Genomic DNA, 18193 nt, shown 5'->3' with positions numbered 1-18193 from the left:
TACTCACTGTGAAATACCACAAAGCAATCTTCCAAGCCAAAAAAGAACATTTTTCAAACACCATCTCAACTGCTTTAAACCGACCGCGGGAACTCTTCAAAATAGTCGCCCAATCAATGAACCCTACCTGCTTAGAGCCCCCAGCAAACGATACGCAAGAATTCTGTAATGAGCTATCAAAGTTCTTCATCGACAAAATCGACAATATTCGGAAATCAATTCACCACAAAAAAACAACTCACCCAAAGCAAGAAGAGGATATCGACACGAACATCACAAAACCACCAGATCTCTCTTTAACACCAATCTCCACTTACACGACTAGAAACATCATGAGAAGTCTTCGAGACAGCACATCTCCTAATGACATAATCCCCACAAAACTCCTGAAAGAGTGTTCCGACATTCTGGCCCCTACTATAACACACCTCATAAATCAATCATTCAAAGAGGGGATTGTGCCAACCACTCTCAAGGAAGGTATCAAACCCCTACTAAAGAAACCCAATCTCGACCCTAAGGACCCCAACTACCGCAGACCAATAACAAGCCTCAACACCATCTCCAAGATTATGGAGAAAGCGGTAGTACAACAGCTACAGCGCCACCTGGACACACACCAACTCCTGGATCCTCTGCAATCAGGCTTTCGCCCAGGGCATGGCACAGAAACAGCACTTCTCAAAATATGGGATGATGCCCTCGAAGCAGCTGATGACGGAGAATCATGTCTCTTGGTACTATTAGACCTCAGTGCAGCATTTGACACAGTGGACCACAACACTCTACTCGCCCGCCTCAAAAAAGTAGCAGGAGTCACAGACTCTGGGCTAAAATGGTTTGCATCCTTCTTAGAGAATCGCTCTCAGATAGTGAAACTTGGAGCATTCACCTCTGAAACCCGGGCAATCTCCTGTCGAGTCCCGCAGGGTTCACCCTTATCACCAGTCCTTTTCAACATCTACATCCGCCCACTCCTCAAAATCATCAGAAAATCAGACCTCTCCTTCCACTCATATGCTGATGACACCCTTCGTGTCAACTGTACCTTCGCATCACCGGACAAAAAGACCACCATCAACAACTAGAAAAATGCCTCACTATGATAGATGACTGGATGACCGTTAGCTCCCTCAAACTCAACGGGTCAAAAACAGAACTTCTTCTCCTACACGCTAACCAAAATGCCAAAAACAAGGCTCTGTGGATACCTCCCACCATCTTAGGACAGACCATCTCTCCGAGCACCAAAGTCAAGAGTCTCGGAGTTATCTTTGACTCAGAAATGTCAATGGATGCACAAATAGGATCAGTAGTCAGTGGATCCCACCATCTCCTCCGCCTGTTACGTAGACTCATCCCCTTCATCCCAGAGGAGGACAAAGCAGCAGTACTTGGAACAATCATCAATTCCCGACTCGATTACGCTAAATCGCTCTATATAGGATTACCCCAATATCAGCTTGCGCGCTTACAACTCATCCAAAATACGGCGGCAAGACTGTTAACAGGAAAAAAACCCTGGGAGTCAATCTCCCCATCCCTGAGGAGCCTACACTGGCTAACCGTAAAGAATTGGATCACATTCAAGACCCTCTGCCTCACCCACAAATGCATACAAGGAAACGCGCCTCAATACCTTCGAGAGAAAATAAAACACTACACACCAAATCGCAATCTTCGATCGTCTAACCAAAAACCTCCTTCTCATTCCCAAATACCGCTACAAAGCAAAGGGAGAACGAAGGTTTGCAGCCCAAGGACCTCGACTATGGAACGCACTTCCGCCCCACATACGCATGGAAGAAAACCATCTGGCTTTCAGGAAAAAATGTCTCCTGAGGTATACAGAACAAACCTTCCCTGCGGCTTCAGATGAACACCAGTATCCGTAAGCAGGGCTCCGGTCAGCACAGTATTCAACGCAGTGCTTGCAGGGAACATTCTTGGTCCCATATTTGGCTGCATCGCTGAAAAAGACATGGCCATACTCTGATCTTCTCAGCACGATCACGAGGCCTCTCTTCTTCTCTGGCGCCAAACACATACACGCGTCCCACACGGTATCAAGTAGGGTAGGCTCCTCCCACTTGTTCTTCTGATCACGTAGCTCCCGGGCTTTCACTGGCGCCCACCGCCTACGCATTCAGAAATACAGTCCTGCAACTTTTAACCTCTTCTCTTCCTGAAAAATTTGGCAAAGTCCAGCTCTCACCCTAAACTCCCGGTGAAACACCTCTCTGGGCTGCGAGAACCGATGGTCAACAAATCCCGGACGACGCCCCCACATGTAGCACTAACTCTCGGTGAGCTGCTGGTTTAAGCGGGCTTGTTACCTTCACTCTTGACACCCCTGTTTCACCGGCACCAGGTCTAGGGTTCCTTTGAGTTTACCTCTGGACGATTTAAGCACCAACACTTGATTACGTTTTCAATGCTTTATTGAACCAAGTAACGAAGGAAGTAGCAGGAAAGAGGCAGGAGGGAAGCTGCAGGGAAGCGCAAATACCTTTCTTTAGGATTCTTGAGAACGTCCTTTAAAGTTGAATATTGTAATCGGATGCAATCCCCTTGTGGGACACAATCTTTGCTCGCCTGGATAGGCCTCTCTCACTAGCCTAGCAGCCAGTACGTAGCACGAACAAAAGACTCTGCCACAGACTTGCTTGAAATAAACCCGTACAATCCTCTGCCACAGTATGTATTAATTTTTGCAGTGAATGTCAGACACAGTACTTGGACCTCTAAGCCAACTCGGCAGTACTATGCTGTAGAACTACTTTAGGATATGTCCTCCAACCGAGTCACCAGGCCCCTCTCCAGACCAGCACTCTTCTTGATCCTTCCATGATGGGTCCTCCCCTGGGATCTTCTCGGTTGTCCAGCTTCTTCACTCTGGATAGACAGCTCAGGACCATTCCTCGGCTGCTGTGGTAGGCCCCAGACATGCTTCTGGGCCCACCCATGCGCCGCAGTGGTGCGGGCCTCCGGAACGGAGGACCACGAGGTAGCACTCTAATGCATACCTGTCAGCCAGGAGGGCCAGCAGGTGGCTGAAAACAAACCCCAAAACATGGCGTCTGTCCCATAAATACCCTCTCCCAGAATGCAACTCAGAGGACCTCCTCCACCGAGTTGTCTCCGGGACAGAGGAGCATCCATACGCTTCGGCACGTTGCCCTTCCAATACCAGCCAATGGTAACAGCGACACCCACCGGCTCAGTGTGGAAGCACACGCAACGTCAGCCAAGCTGGAACAGAGGCAAATCTAACTCCCCTAGCAAGCAATTCACTAAATTTACCTATCAGATGGTAGATCATAAATCTATTAGCGCTACATTGGGTATATGTGAGGGTTTACATCCACTTTAAGGACATAATGTTGTCCCTTCTCTCAGAGCAGGAACGGATGTGAACGGTTTCATATTCATATTAAGGCAGAAACTACAATCTGCTGAAACTATAATAGCCACTTTTGCATATATAATCCCCCTTTTTTTTTTTTTTTTTTTTTACTATATACTGACCACTCTCTGAAATGAGGCACATCTGCTTTTGTTTACCAACCCATATTCGTTGTTCCATTTTCTTTCATTCTTCAGTTTTTTATTTATTTACAAAGTCACTAAGAGCACTCATTAATCATAATTGTTTGTTAGGGTTATTTCATGCTCCTGAAATTATGACATTAAAACATCACTGTTATCTCTTTCTGAAACAAGTAAATAGATTGGTACTCCCGGTACTGGGACTGCTGCAAGATTATTTAAAGCCGCTTTCCCTTTTTTTTTAATTACCTGGCCTCTAATTAACAGCAAGGTAGGATCTCCAGGGATGGTTCGCTTTGTTAATTGGGTTATTTAAACCATAGACTTCCTGACTTCACTGACCAGTAAGCTCTTGGTACTGACAACTGAGTTTCTAAATCTGAATCAAGCGGTGACGATAATTTAGGGCAATCGCCAACTCTACTCATGCTATTTCATCTATAGGCTGATGATTTTATGTACTGGGCATCTATAACTGCTCACACATGACCTGGCAGAAGGGCACCTCTTTACGGTCCATTTGCAGCCGTACCCTACGTCATACCAGCGCTCATGGAGTGCCCAATATCATACATTCCCAGGATCGGTGGAGAAGTTGCTGTTGGACGATATTTGTGTTGCTGGTGCTAGGCTGTATGCTGTGGCAGTGCAGTCAGTTAACAGCTACCTATCTGCAATACCCAACACAAGAAAAGGTCACGCTTGTGAACAGCGCCAGGCTTCCTTTTCCAGCTGTAACATTTTGCAATCTTAATCGCGCCAGAATGTCACAACTTAACTTGTCAAAGTATCATTTTCTACAGGACTATTTGACAGATCCATCACCAGCTAACTATGAGGAGGGGGTGCACGGTCACGAACATGAAAGAAACTTTGCTTTTGCTTTGTCTCAGCTAAGTACTCAGAATCAGATGGAATTGGGACACCAACTAAAGGACATGCTGATTTCCTGCGTTTTTCACAATGAAGTTTGTAATGAAAGGTCAGTGAAGCATCTACTGAATACTTATAGATACCATTGTATATTTATTATTATTATTGGATCCCTAAATACTGTATAAATTACTCAGTGGTGAATTTCAAAAAGTTATTAACCCATTCATGACCAAGGTCAAAACAAACTTTAACTCCCAAGTCCAATTTTGCAACTTTGGCATGTGTTAGAAAAACTTTACATATCATCACAACTACTTACTGTATCCAGGTGGACTGCATCTTGTTTTTTTTCCCAGGAGAGATTTGGGTTTTATTTGGTGGGAAAAAGTAATGTATACCTCCCTTATTTTATGTTTATCAAAGGAGAACTGGCCCAAAATATATATATATTTTTAAGTAAGCTGTATATTTGTTTGCCATTAAAAAAAAAAATGTGCTGGGCTTATGTTCATCTTTAAAGAGATCGTAAACGATCACCTTGTAAAACAACCCATTCAGTTTAAATTAAAAGGCAAAACATTTTTTTATAGATATTAAAAAATAAATTACAAATACCCTTTTTGCCTTTTTTATAAGTGATCACATTCCCATTGTTCTCAGCTGCATACGAGCTGGGGGAGGAGAAGCAGCAGCACACTGAGTGTGCCAGTGAATGGTTGTGCAGGGCAGGTGTGTCAGCACAAGTCTGATCATTAGAGGAGAGCAGGCCACGTTTTCAGCATAGCTAAAGAACTGACCACGCCTGTTCTCCTGCTTAGTGTTGTCAGTTTTTAACAGGAAAGTAGAGGGACTGGCAGGAACACCAGGGATTTCACACAAAGGAAGCAATTCAAAAGAACAGGATACTTTCTCATACAAGTACATGGTACAGCAGGCACAGATCAGGAATATGAATCGTTGAGGTAACAAATGCTTTAACTGGTCATTGCGTGATCATGCAACACTGTGCGCAATTTAAATTTATATAATTTTTGTTTCACACAAATAGAGCTTTCTTTTGGCGGTCTTTGATTACCACTGGGTTTTTTATTTTTTGCTTTAAACAAAGACCAAAAGTTTTTAAAAAAAACTACATTTTCCACTTTTTGATATAAAACGTATCCAATAAAATCAAATTTCTTGATAAATTTAGGCCAAAGGGTATTCTGCTACATGTCCTTGGTAAAAAAAAAAAAAAATTCCAATGAGCGTATATTAATTGTATTGTCTGAAAGGTATAGCGTCTAGAAACTATGATATATATATTTAAAAAATGTATCAATTCTGATGTAACGACTGCCTATTTCATTTCTTGAGGTCCTTAAAGTGCCAGGACACTACAAATACCCCCCCCCCCAAAAAAAAAAGACTTTTTTTGGAAAGTAGACAGTCTGAGGTATTTAAGAGGTGTGGTAAGCTTTTTTGAGGTTGCAATTTCTGTCAACATTTTTTGAAAAATTAAGAAATTAAGTAAAATCAGTTTTTTTTTCAAAATTTTTTTTTACATATTGTCCCTAGTGCAGTACTACATCATCATATGACTGGTGTGGTGGTGATACTGACTGGTGACAGTATGTTACATTTTTTTTTTTTTTTTATATACTGTCATCGGTGTAGTTCAGTGTCACCATAGTGACACTCTACTACTCTGGTGATTGATCATCACTGTAACGGCAATGTTTTGATCAGTCATAAATGGGTTACATTCATAACAGCTGTGATTTACTTTTGTATGCTGTGATTGGCCTACAGCTATAACATGATACAGGGTGTTGTGATTAGCCAATAACTATCACATGCTAACTGGGCCAATCACAGCATCACTATAGAAAACACAGCTATGATTGAAATTCATTTATAACAGCTTTGTAGACATTCTGATCATGGCGATCATGTAGACATGGCGATCACATGATCCCCCGGCTTCTCAAAGCAGCCGAGTACCGCAAGCCGCAGTCGACTTTGTCCAGTCCACCAGCCCCTAACCCAGAAGAGGCAGGATGACATACATGTACGTGATCCTGCCTGGTTGTGCTGCGCTCCCGCAGTAAATGTACTGTCCAGACAGAGAGTCAGGGGTCTTCCAGGCAAGTAGGGCAGTCAGAAAACTCCCCCTACAAGCTTTACCAGTGCTTGGCTGGACACTGCTAAAAGTGACAAGACTGCTCTAACTGCTGATGAGAAAAGGTATTTAGCAGTTTATATTTACTAAAATAATAGCATTTCCATGTTCTGTGTACTGTAGGAGACCAGATATAGTGAATGGAGAGTCCTGGGTTTAGTAACACTTTTTTCGTTTATAGGGCAAAACATAAAAAAGCAGTGATCAAATACCACTAAAAGAAAGCTCTATTTGTTTGAATTTTTTATTTTTTCTATAAAAATTTAATTTGCGTACAGGGTGGCATGACACTGCAATTTCCAGTTAAAGTAGCACAGTGCGGAGTAGCAACACCTGCTCTGGTCATGAAAGATGTGAAACCTTCCAGAGCTCAAGTGGTTAATACAATGCTGCTTCCCATGTTTCCAAAGGCTTCCGTTATCCCCTTTTGCGTTATGCCGCTCTGAGGTGACTACCGCATTAAGTCATTACATCATTAGGGGAGGTGCTCTTGCATTCCATTGAAAGCCCTGGCATGTCAATCAAAATAGTAGTCACGTCTAAGCTTTTCCCACTCCCCCATGTGATCAGGAGATAATGCTTCGTCTATTCCAGCCCCCTGCTGGACCCATGTCTAGACAGTCTGTTTCCCATCTGCTAGCCTTCTCAGTTTCACAGAAGTAAACAGGCTGACGGCAGCACACAATGAAATTGAAAAATCAGTGTCCAAAGACATCCACAGGTAATAAAAGCAATATTAGATCTTTTATTCGAATAAAAAAATACTTTCTGTAATAATTTTTTTTTTTTTAATACAACAAAATTAACCACTTCAGCCCCGAAAAGATTTACCCCCTTCCTGACCAGGCCCTTTTTTGCGATACAGTACTGCGTCGCTTTAACTGACAATTGCGCGGTCGTGCAATGTTGTACCCAAACAAAACTGACATCCTTCCCTCCCCCCCCCCCCAAATAGAGCTTTCTTTTGGTGGTATTTGATCACCTCTGTGGTTTTTATTTTTTGCGCTATAAACAAAAAAAGACCGACAATTTAAAAAAAAAAAAGCAATATTTTGTACTTTTTGCTAAGATAAATATCGCCAAAAAATATACAAAAAATAAAAAATAAATAAACAAAAACGTATATCGGCGTGAGCAAGTGGTTAAAGACATATTTACCAATAAATGACCATGTATACTTTTTAATAGTTTGATTGACAGATGGGTGTGTGTTATATAAAATAGACTCAGCATGATAGGAGGCATAAGGAATCATGGGAACTGTAGTTCCATGTGGGAGATGAAGATGCTAGCACATGGGAAAGAAATGACACGCTAGCTCTGCATAACTCCTCCCACCATCACTAGCATTATCCAGCAGAGGAGGAACAGTTGGGAAGGGGGGGAATCAGAGACCCCAATTGCAGCTATATGGTAGGGTAAACATTTTTTAATTAATTATATTTATTATCTTGTGCATATTTCAGGTATTTCTATACGGGTTCACTAAAACAGTGAACGCTTATATAATATATTTTTTTTTCCTTTTGGGATGAAGGTTTTACATAAATAAAAGCTGACCATTTGTAAGCACCCCTCTGAGTGGCAAATTGTTTGTCTTAACCTTCTAAATGCTACATCTGCTGAACAACTTGTTCTGTTGAAAAACAACGGACTTACTGGTAGGATCACCAGGTGAAAATAAAGAAAAGGAAATATAAAAAAAGAAACCTAATGCAGCCACCATTTGGTAAGCTGCAACATATAAAATGCTTGCTTTTGGGTTTCATACCACTTTAAAGCTGAAGTTTAGCAGAAATGTACTGTATGTCCCACGGCTGTGCAGGCAGCTGGATCCCGGAGGAATCTTCACTGCAGGGCTGCCCTGACCTCTTCCTGTCTCTGAACAATGGACACTGCAATGGTAACAGCTTCAGGTCTTCAGGCAGAACAGCAGTACCGATGGTCTTATGCTCTGTACACACGACTGATTTTCCCGTCAGAATAAACTCTGAAGGTATTTCCGACGGAATTCTGCTCAAGCTGTCTTGCATACACACGATCACACCAAATTCCGACCTTCCGGAACGTGGTGACGTACAACACGTACGTCAGGACTAGAAAAAGGAAGTTCAAGAGCCAGTAGCTAAATGCTTCCGTCTCGTACTTGCTTCAGAGCATGCGTCGTTTTTGGTACTTCAGAACAGCATACAGATGAGCGGTTTTCCCGATAGGAATTGGTTCTGTCGGAAAAATTTAGAACATGTTCTCTTTCTAGGTCCGTCAGAATTTTCGACATAAAAAGTCCGATGGGGCACACACACGATCGGAATATACCATGGAAAGCTCCCGTCGGACTTTTTCTGTCAGACATTCCGCTCGTGTGTACATGGCATTATGGGGACATGTCCCCTCCTCATTCCTCCTCCCTTGAATAAGGTTCTTTCATTGAATATGCTGCTTGTAACACAACCTGTGAATGGGGGAGGGTCTAATCAATCGCAGGATTCTCTCTTGCATTCACAGATCACGTCAGATGTCAAGAATAAATTAATGCAGATTTGCAACATTACTAAAGGTCAGCTTTAAACAGTAGGACAAGGCAATTCAAGAGTCATGACAATTCTTGTGTAGTTCCACAAGGGCTGATATGACTTTAAAGCAGAACTAAACCTCATTCTCCTTTAGACCCCTTTCACACCGAGGGAGTTTTGCAGGCGCTATAGCGTTAAAAATAGCGCAGGCAATCCGCCCTCAAACAGCTGCAGCATTGTCTCCAGTGTGAAAGCCTGAGGGCTTTCACACCTGAGCGCTGCGCTGGCAGGACGTCAGGAAAAGTCCTGTTAGCAGCTTCTTTGGAGCGGTGAAGGAGCCGTGTGTTTACCGCTCCTCCACCACTGCTCCCCATTGAAATCAATGGGGCAGCGCTGGGATACCGCCGGCAAAACGCAGCTATTGTGGTGCATTGCGGGCGGTTTTAACCCTTTCTTGGCCGCTAGCGGGGGGTAAAAGCGCCCCGCTAGCGCCCGAAATGCTCCGCAAATCCAACGGTAAAACGCTGCGTTTTACCCCTGACGCTATAGGCGGCTCGGTGTGAAAGGGGTCTTAGAGTGAAGTGATCTTTGCCTCTGTTTGATTTGCAATTGCCATGGTGCTTCACATGTGATCAGTTATGGCACCAATCAGTTGATGGCTTGTCAGTTTGGTTGAGAGCACAAGCAAATGTGGCAGTTATCATTCCTGGCAAACCTTAAATGTAACTGCTTTGGGAAACAGGTAAGTTGAGAGGTTTAGGCAGGCCATACATGGGTCGATTTTCAAAAGAATTTTCTTTCGAAAAACTTATCTAAGAATTTTCATTCGTATCTCACACCATTAGTGGGCTGCAGCAACAGCCAATTTTCGTGCAGTAATCAAATTTGAGTAATCGGATATGTTGGAAATTTTTTGAAAAACAAACGATTTTCTAATCAATGATGAGAGAATCGTGCGAGAAATGTAATCGAAAAAGAAGTGCGCATGTGCAAGAAAAGAAAATTCCCGGAAAGAAAAGAAGATTCTCAGCCACGAAAAAATTTTTCTGTAGCAACACGAGGTGAAATTGAAGGCTTGGATGGCCAAATTTCGAAATCAATGGTGGCACCATCGGATCACAAAATGCACAAATTATGTTATTTTCAAAAGAAAATTCTTTTGAAATTCGACCATGTATGGCCAGCCTTAGTCTTGCTTTAAATAAGCACAGATGTTTTAGGCATGAAATACATGGAAAGTATTACAGGGGTTTGAACTTTTTGTATGTATATGCTTTATCTCCATGGGTGCATGGTTCACTTTGTAAGTCCTTAGGATTTACCATAACTAATGACTGCAATTTAGGATTTCAGCTTTATTCCCACCTGATAGTGGAATCTGGTATTATAAAACTTGTATAAATACAACAGTTCTCCACATAAACTAGTGTATATAAATTAGTTTATATACATGATCAGCCTTTGAAGCACCAAACTTAGGCTAGCCATACATGATTCGAATCTCAACCGGTTCAGATTCGAACCGTTAATGGGCAGGCTGAATGTACAACCAGCCTGCCGGATTCACTTCTGATTATTGCAAGCAGCTGCTATAGCCGCTAGCAATAATCACTGTCTTCCCCCGGCAGAGACGACTTCCCCCGCCAGCCCCCGACCCTCGCCAGGAGAAGACAATGGCTGGTTCCCCTGTCAGCACTGTCTGTGTTTATGGGGGAATCATGCAAATTTCTTTCCTGCAACCACGTGTTGCAGGAAAGAAATTTGCACCGTGTATGACCGGCCTTAGTAGGAAATGTGGGAGGGCAATCTTTCTTTTACTACCAGAAGAGATCCAAAACAGATAAGAAATGTCCATCTAACCTGAAAAACCTCTTTAGTACAGATCTGAAATGTATACATTCTTCCATATGAACATTGTAAATTTGATATATATTTCCTTTTGTGCTTTAGCTATTTCACCACTTTCTTGAACCCGAAGCTTGGAAACTGTTACACCTTCAATGGACCGAAATACCCATCATCAAGAATTCAGCAAACAGATGTGTTAAATGCCACCAAAGCCGGCTTCAGTTATGGTGATTACAAGATCAGTGTTCAGTTCCTAACCCATAAGTGACCTGTGTTATAACAGGTGCACATTTGCTGAAAAGATTACTGTGCAGATTATATACAGACTGGATATATTGTGTTGTGTGACAGTTTTGCAGGTTTTTCTCATTAGTGGGAAGGGCCCTGCCTGTGCAGTGTTAAAATGTGGAGTGGTCATGGTGCACTGGGAGTTTCAGCTACTTCATTCTCCTGCAGTGTCACTCCTGTCAGAAGGAGCAAATGCCTCTGTAGTCCCTGGAGGGAGGGTTGTGCTCTATCCTCCCTCCAACAGCAGCTTATTGTGGGAGGAAGATGGTAGGTGCCCACTGAGAACACTCCTCCATCTCAGGGAGGCGCCACTGGGGAGTGAGGGTGGACTGGACTCCTTCCTGTCTCCCCTTGTCATGTGACATATCACATGACCCTAGATAGGAAGAAAGAAAGCTTTTTGCATTCCTGGCTGCATTTTTTCCTTTCAGTGACACCCCTGACTCAGGGACATTTTTTCCTTTCAGTGACACCCCTGACTCAGGGACATTTTTTCCTTTCAGTGACACCCCTAATACAGGGACTTTTTTTTTCTTCCCTTGAAACCACCAACGCAGTGGCAATTTTTCCTTTCAGTGTTATCACTGACTCAGGGATGTTTTTTCCTTCCAGCGGCACCACCAATGCAGGGACATTTTTTCTTCCAGTGACACTACTAATGCAGGGACGTTATTTCTTCCAGTGACACTACTGATGCAGGGACATTTTTTTTTCCAGTGACACTACTAATGCAGGGACATTTTTTCTTCCAGTGACACTACTAATGCAGGGACATTTTTTCTTCCAGTGACACTACTAATGCAGGGACATTTTTTCTTCCAGTGACACTACTGATGCAGGGACATTTTTTTTCCAGTGACACTACTAATGCAGGGACATTTTTTCTTCCAGTGACACTACTAATGCAGGGACATTTTTTCTTCCAGTGACACCACCAATGCAGTAGCATTTTTCCTTTTGGTGACATCACCAATGCAAGGGCATTTTTTTTCAGTAATGCAGGAACATGTTTCTTTCCAGTGTCACTACCACCAGACTTTTTTTCCTTTCAGTGACACCCCTGATGAAGGGACATTCTTTTTTAATTTGCAACTGTGTAGTGCAGTTTGCCATCTTTGCCTTGGGCACTGGATGACCCTGTCCCATGACTGAGTATATGTTAACCCAATCAATAAAATATTAAACAAAAGCTTTAACATTTTAATGTTATTGATTATTATTAAGTCCTTCTCATTCTCCATATGTTTTTTTTCTCTCTCAACATACACTTTAAATCTGCACTTTTAGTTAAAATAATACCTGCCAGTTCTGCTAAGAAGATCTTTGTACAATCACCTCCTTCAACAGTGCACAACACTATGACCCTGTCTACAAATTTTTTTTTCCTGCTTTGTCACATGTCACATACTCTTCTAATTGAGTGCGTGTATGTAGGCAGGAAGTGGGTGCAATGGAACTGCAGGAGATCTGCATAGCTGATATGCAACAAAGAATAAAAAAGGTGGGGTTTGCATCTATTTAATGCCCTCCTTTACCCTCCAGAGTACAAGTTTATAGATGGAAGAACTGTGATTCCAGTCACTGGGGACAATGCTGTATTGCAGTTATTTTAGGTCAGAAGCTCCATTTGACCATTTTTGTGAATATACTTTTTAAATAAATACCTATGCTGCCAATACAATAATATGTACATTGCTTATGTCACTGACAGGTCTGACTATGGAGCTTTATATTGAGCAGAATGAATATATGAGTAATGTGAGCACAGCAGCAGGACTGCGAGTAGTTCTGCATGGACAAGGGAAGATGCCATTCCCTGAAGATGAGGGAGTCAACATTCCTCCTGGGCAGGAGTCAGATATTGGAGTAGTGAAGGTATGAAGTTACTAGCTCCAAGACGAAACAATGTTCCAAAGCTGATTGTACTGAGTTTAAAGCTGAACTCCAGGCAGGTATAAAATGCACAAGTTAATGCAAATCTGTAAACCTTGAGGATACATGCACACGGACAGTGAGAGGTAAAAGTAAGTTTTTTCCCAGTCTTTTCAAATGCCTGGACAACAGCAGGTGGCACATACAGTTCGGTTAAAGAATTGAATACTATACGCACTTGTACTTGTGTAAACATTGATACTCTTTTGATTTGGCATTTACCCATACATGCACAACTTCCACATTCGGGAAATATGTCATTCATACATCTGCAGGCGGATGACAATACAAAAAGACTATTTGCGTTTACATGAGTACAAGTGCATACAGCTATGCATAGAAGTGCAGAGTGGTATGCATAGAAGTGCATACAGCTATGCACTTCAATGGCTGGCTGAATGCATCTTAAGACACAGCAGAACTCAGAGAGATGGAGGGAGATGCAAAAAAAGGAGTAATTAAATGTGCTGTAGTGCAACAGGCACACTGATAGGAGGAAGAGCAATGTGATAAATGCAATTGAATTAATTAAATGTAATATGGCAAATGCTATCAAACAAGGCATAAATCAATGAGCAGGCAATTACACAGTATTAGGGGCACTAACATGAATGAATGATCAATGACTCACTAGCTGGCACTCAAAAGACTATAGCAAGTTAATCTGAACTGTAATGGGTGCAACCAGAGTCTCTAGAATAGCATAAACTAACTCAGAAGAATAATAGGGCCCTTGCGTGTATGCTATGAATACATTCCCAATAGCTGGTGGGCGTATTCGTTTCTAGTGTAAGGGTACCCCTGAAGATGGCAGAAAGTACCTAGCACCTAATGGTTAATGTTGGCTGGCTTTCGGTGGGGCCCTTCTTTAAGTGGTGCAGTGTGTCTCTTTAAGAGTGTTAATAGTGAATGTAGCTGAGTGGCTGTGCAAAAGCATTCTCTAAGGTATTCACTTTGTGTGGCAAACATGTGGATAGGTGCAGCGGGCAGTGAACACAGAGTGTGGAAAACTTCAGCAAATACAACAGGCCCAATGGAGAGCACACCTGACCAGAGCCACTTACAGCAGAGAAAGCAGAGGATCAGTGATATGCAGACTGGAAGATGAGCCTGCCACAAGAAGCAGAATGCGGCCTTGCCAATCCTCACCCAATAGGGAAGGCTTCCTGAGGGATAGACATAGGCCCTGCACTGTCCCTACTCCTCTGGAACCTTTCCCTATCTCTAAATATTGTCCCTGACAGATGATGATCCTTTCCCTATGCTAGCCACTCACAAAAAGAGCTCCAAGCCTGGGAGTCTTAAATAGACACTGCCTGACCCAAGATGGCCACCAGAAACACATGGGGTGCAAACATCCAATTTAATAGCTGCCTCCATGTGACCGAGGAAATCATAGAGGAACCAAGTTCCTATCGCCCAGCATAGAAAGGCTGATGAAGAAACAGCCCGGCTTTGAAACGTGTCCCATGTCTACAGAACGTGTCTACAGTGACGTTGGGGATTCCAGTTCTGGGTTGAACACTATTTGCAGTTGCAGTGACAACAGCTTCCTCCATCTTCAGCACGTTTCATCCCCAACCAGGTGGTTCTCTGGCAGCCTCTCAGGCATTTCTGGCTCCCAAGTCACCTTATGCCATGCATTACACATGCATACTTTTGTGAGCGCATTTCTATTTTTCAATAAATTGCCATTTAATTTTTAATGCTACACTATGAGGTTGCGCTGTTGTTGGAATGAAGTGAAATTCAATGTGGAAATGAATATAATGATTTTAAATGTTGACCTTAGATACTCTACAAGCTAAGGTACTGCAGACACCAAGTTTAGGCTTTAGTATAGCAAGCTCCTTTATTTTAAATAACATAAATTTAGGCAGTTGGATTAGCCACGCTATCTGTAAACATGCTGATTTTAAGAGCAGCCAGTTCTTGATTCTGCCTTGGTCAGTGGTCAGTGATCTTAAGCTGTAGCCCCATTTTGTGCAATTGCAACTCTTTGTACAGGTAATGTAAGCTCCTTACATACATATGTCTTCTATTTCATATCTTAAAACGTAGCTTACCCAACACCAGGACTATGCCCATTTACTGAAATTATGGCATGTTAACCCCTGCTTTCCATTATAATGGCCATTGCAGTTCTTCCCATTCTCAACTGCTTTTGAACCCAGAGTTTAGTAAATGAAATAAATGTAGTCCAATTAATATAAATAATGCACCAAAAAGATTGCTGCCTTTTTTACTTGAGATGGAATTCAGCACGCTAGCACATTTTGCCTTTCAGCATCCCAGCATCCCAACTTCCCCTGTACATTACCAATTTTAGAGCCTTACATAGTTACATAGTAGCATAGTAGGTGAGGTTGAAAAAAGACACAAGTCCATCAAGTCCAACCTATGTGTGTGATTATATGTCAGTATTACATTGTATATCCCTGTATGTTGTGGTCGTTCAGGTGCTTATCCAATAGTTTTTTTGAAACTATCGATGCCCCGCGCTGAGACCACCGCCTGTGGAAGGGAATTCTACATCCTAACCGCTCTTACAGTAAAGAACCCTCTACGTAGTTTAAGGTTAAATCTCTTTTCTTCTAATTTTAATGAGTGGCCATGTGTCTTGTTAAACTCCCTTCCCTCCCTTACCATTTGTGCTTTCACAACAAATGTTTAAAGTGAAGTTCTGCTTAAAAAAAAAAAATTTCAAGTCAGCAGCTACAAATACTGCAGCTGCTGACTTTTAATAATCAGACACTTACGTGTCCCCACACGTCTCCCCCTCTTCTCTGCGGCACCGGCATTGTAACTGTGGGCACCCAGCTGTGGCTTCACAGCTGGGCACCCACTGCACATGCGCAAGCCGTGACTGGCAGGGCAATCATCTGGGACCTGTGACGTGTCCCAGATGATTGCCGAGAGGGAGGGGGGAGAGGTGATCTCCCTTCCAGTGCCGCTGTGCGCCGGAAGGAAGTGGAAGCTGGGACTCTCTAAAAAGAGGGTATCTGCTCCCCCCCCCGAAATAAAATGGCATGCCAAATGTGGCATGTCAGGGGGTCACCTCCCTTAAAGTGGAAGTTCCATTTTTGGGTGGAACTCCGCTTTAATGTCTCAAAACAGTTCAATGAATTAAAAAAAAGATGCAAATGGAACTCTGTCCCCACCAAGCCACACCAAAAATGGTGCACTGTTTCACCTTTAGTACAAAGAAGGACAAAAAGAGGAGGTGTAATATCCTCATTGGTTCGTCATGGCACTGTGAACAGGATGATGCTATTTATTACACTGACAGGCAATATGCTGCATGTAAATGCACTGCCTTTGAGAAATTAGCAGCATGCAACAGCTAAACCTGTTGCTTCCACTCCATGTCAACTGGTGGTCTTGTGTGAAAATAGAAGCGGATCCCTACAGGTCCCCAGGAATAAAGTTCCAGTCCCAGTTGGGGCCCAGTCCCTATGCCATTGCAGGGGCAGCGAATCGCTGCCAGAACAACTTTTAGGAAAATGTTTGGTGATGTCTAGTAATAAAGGACATTTAACATAATATAGTTTAAATATATGTTTTTCACTTATGTATGTGTCTTTTTCTTTATACCTGGAAATTTGCACAGGTTCACATATGCCATATATAATCAAGGTGTTCTGGTCCAGTATATTCACACCTCTTCATATTAGATGTATATGTGTGAAAATTAGCAATGAGTATGTTAGAGCAACAATGTCTATAAATCAATATAATCCAGCATAATTATACTCGATTAACGTTATTCTAAGTCTTTTATTACCTTTTTATTATTCTTTACTTGCCTATCCCAGTAAAAGACTGGAAATGTGCAAGCATTTTTTGTAGCAAAAAGTAAAAGAATCTCTTTGTCACAGGTCCATGTGAAACGTTTGCAAGAACCATTTGACAGTCGATGTAGTAGTGGTCATGGCATAAGGAATTATTATGCGGATGTTTATGGAACTGACTACAGCCGAGAGGTAAGAATTTGGACTGTGAGAATCATCTGAATACATGGAAATGCTTTGTCCAGCTTCTCCAACATACAATCTGCTTTCTGAGCCTCTCACTACTTATCTGATTACAGTCACCTGATAGTTAAGCAGATCCTCTGGAAAAATGACTATAACCCATTATGATTATATTCAGAAAATAGAAAAAAAAATGTTATATATATATATATATATATATATATATATTATATATTATGTGTACATACAGTAATAGAATAGATCAAATTGGAGGGTCTAGCCTGGCCAGGATGCATACAAATGTACTTTTCTGTGATTCATTCTTCTATAACATGGTACAATGGGCTAATGTTACCCAAGATTGCAACAATTTAACAGATTTTATATTACTGTTCACTAATTCATAATTGATTGCTATAGGTAATTATTGTTTACACATTATCATTGCCACATTGAAAAGACCCTGATTAGGTAATACATTTATTAAATAAAGAAGAAATAGTTCAAATCACAGATCTATTAACTGTGTAGTTTACTAGAGCTGTAGCCCAGGAATCTAGAGGATCAGGATCTTACCACCCACCCAGAATGTACTGTACTCTAAGGTCTCTTTTAGACTTGTGGTTGGGGGGTCAATAAAAGGCAGCAGATGGGGGTTTTTACATGCCATGGTTGCCATGCTTTGCACCCATGGCAAATTATATCCCCCCAAAACATTCAGCTAATGCAACCCATTCAAGTGAATGGGGACACACCGCAAATTCCCCGCAACCGCATGCAATGCACATGATTGCTGCCTGTTGGTGTGGCATTAAAGGTGTCAAAACAAGTGAAGTGGAGGCGTCATAACACCTCTTCACTGTCTGTCAAATGCATCTGAAAATCAATCCGAACATGGAATGCTTTTAAGAGGTCCAGGAATCTTGCTGCATATCTAAACTCAGCCTAAGGGGCTTATGCCCACATGCATTAATCTGAAGCAAGTCCAATGCTGCCTGCTATAACCGCTTGTCTTCCAAGCCAATTCTGACACTTCTCTCCTACATGTAAAA

General features: G+C 42.2%; 1 protein-coding gene across 1 annotated transcript in view; it reads left to right on the top strand.

The window, feature by feature from the left end:
• Nucleotides 1–3894: 3894 nt before the first annotated feature.
• The window catches only part of LOC141134549 (epithelial sodium channel subunit alpha-like), an 80803-nt gene continuing 66504 nt past the window's right edge, over nucleotides 3895–18193 (top strand). Inside the window, exons 1-4 of the mRNA XM_073624044.1 lie at nucleotides 3895–4531; nucleotides 11050–11174; nucleotides 12947–13110; nucleotides 17046–17150. Coding sequence (XP_073480145.1) covers nucleotides 4035–4531; nucleotides 11050–11174; nucleotides 12947–13110; nucleotides 17046–17150 — 891 coding nt within the window. The 5' untranslated portion in view covers nucleotides 3895–4034. The remainder of the gene's footprint in view (nucleotides 4532–11049; nucleotides 11175–12946; nucleotides 13111–17045; nucleotides 17151–18193) is intronic.

The sequence above is a fragment of the Aquarana catesbeiana genome, linkage group LG03, assembly GCF_042186555.1.
Source record: "Aquarana catesbeiana isolate 2022-GZ linkage group LG03, ASM4218655v1, whole genome shotgun sequence".
Classification (NCBI taxonomy): domain Eukaryota; kingdom Metazoa; phylum Chordata; class Amphibia; order Anura; family Ranidae; genus Aquarana; species Aquarana catesbeiana.
The sequence above is the reverse complement of the archived record's forward strand: the minus strand, read 5'-3'. Positions and strand labels throughout refer to the sequence as shown.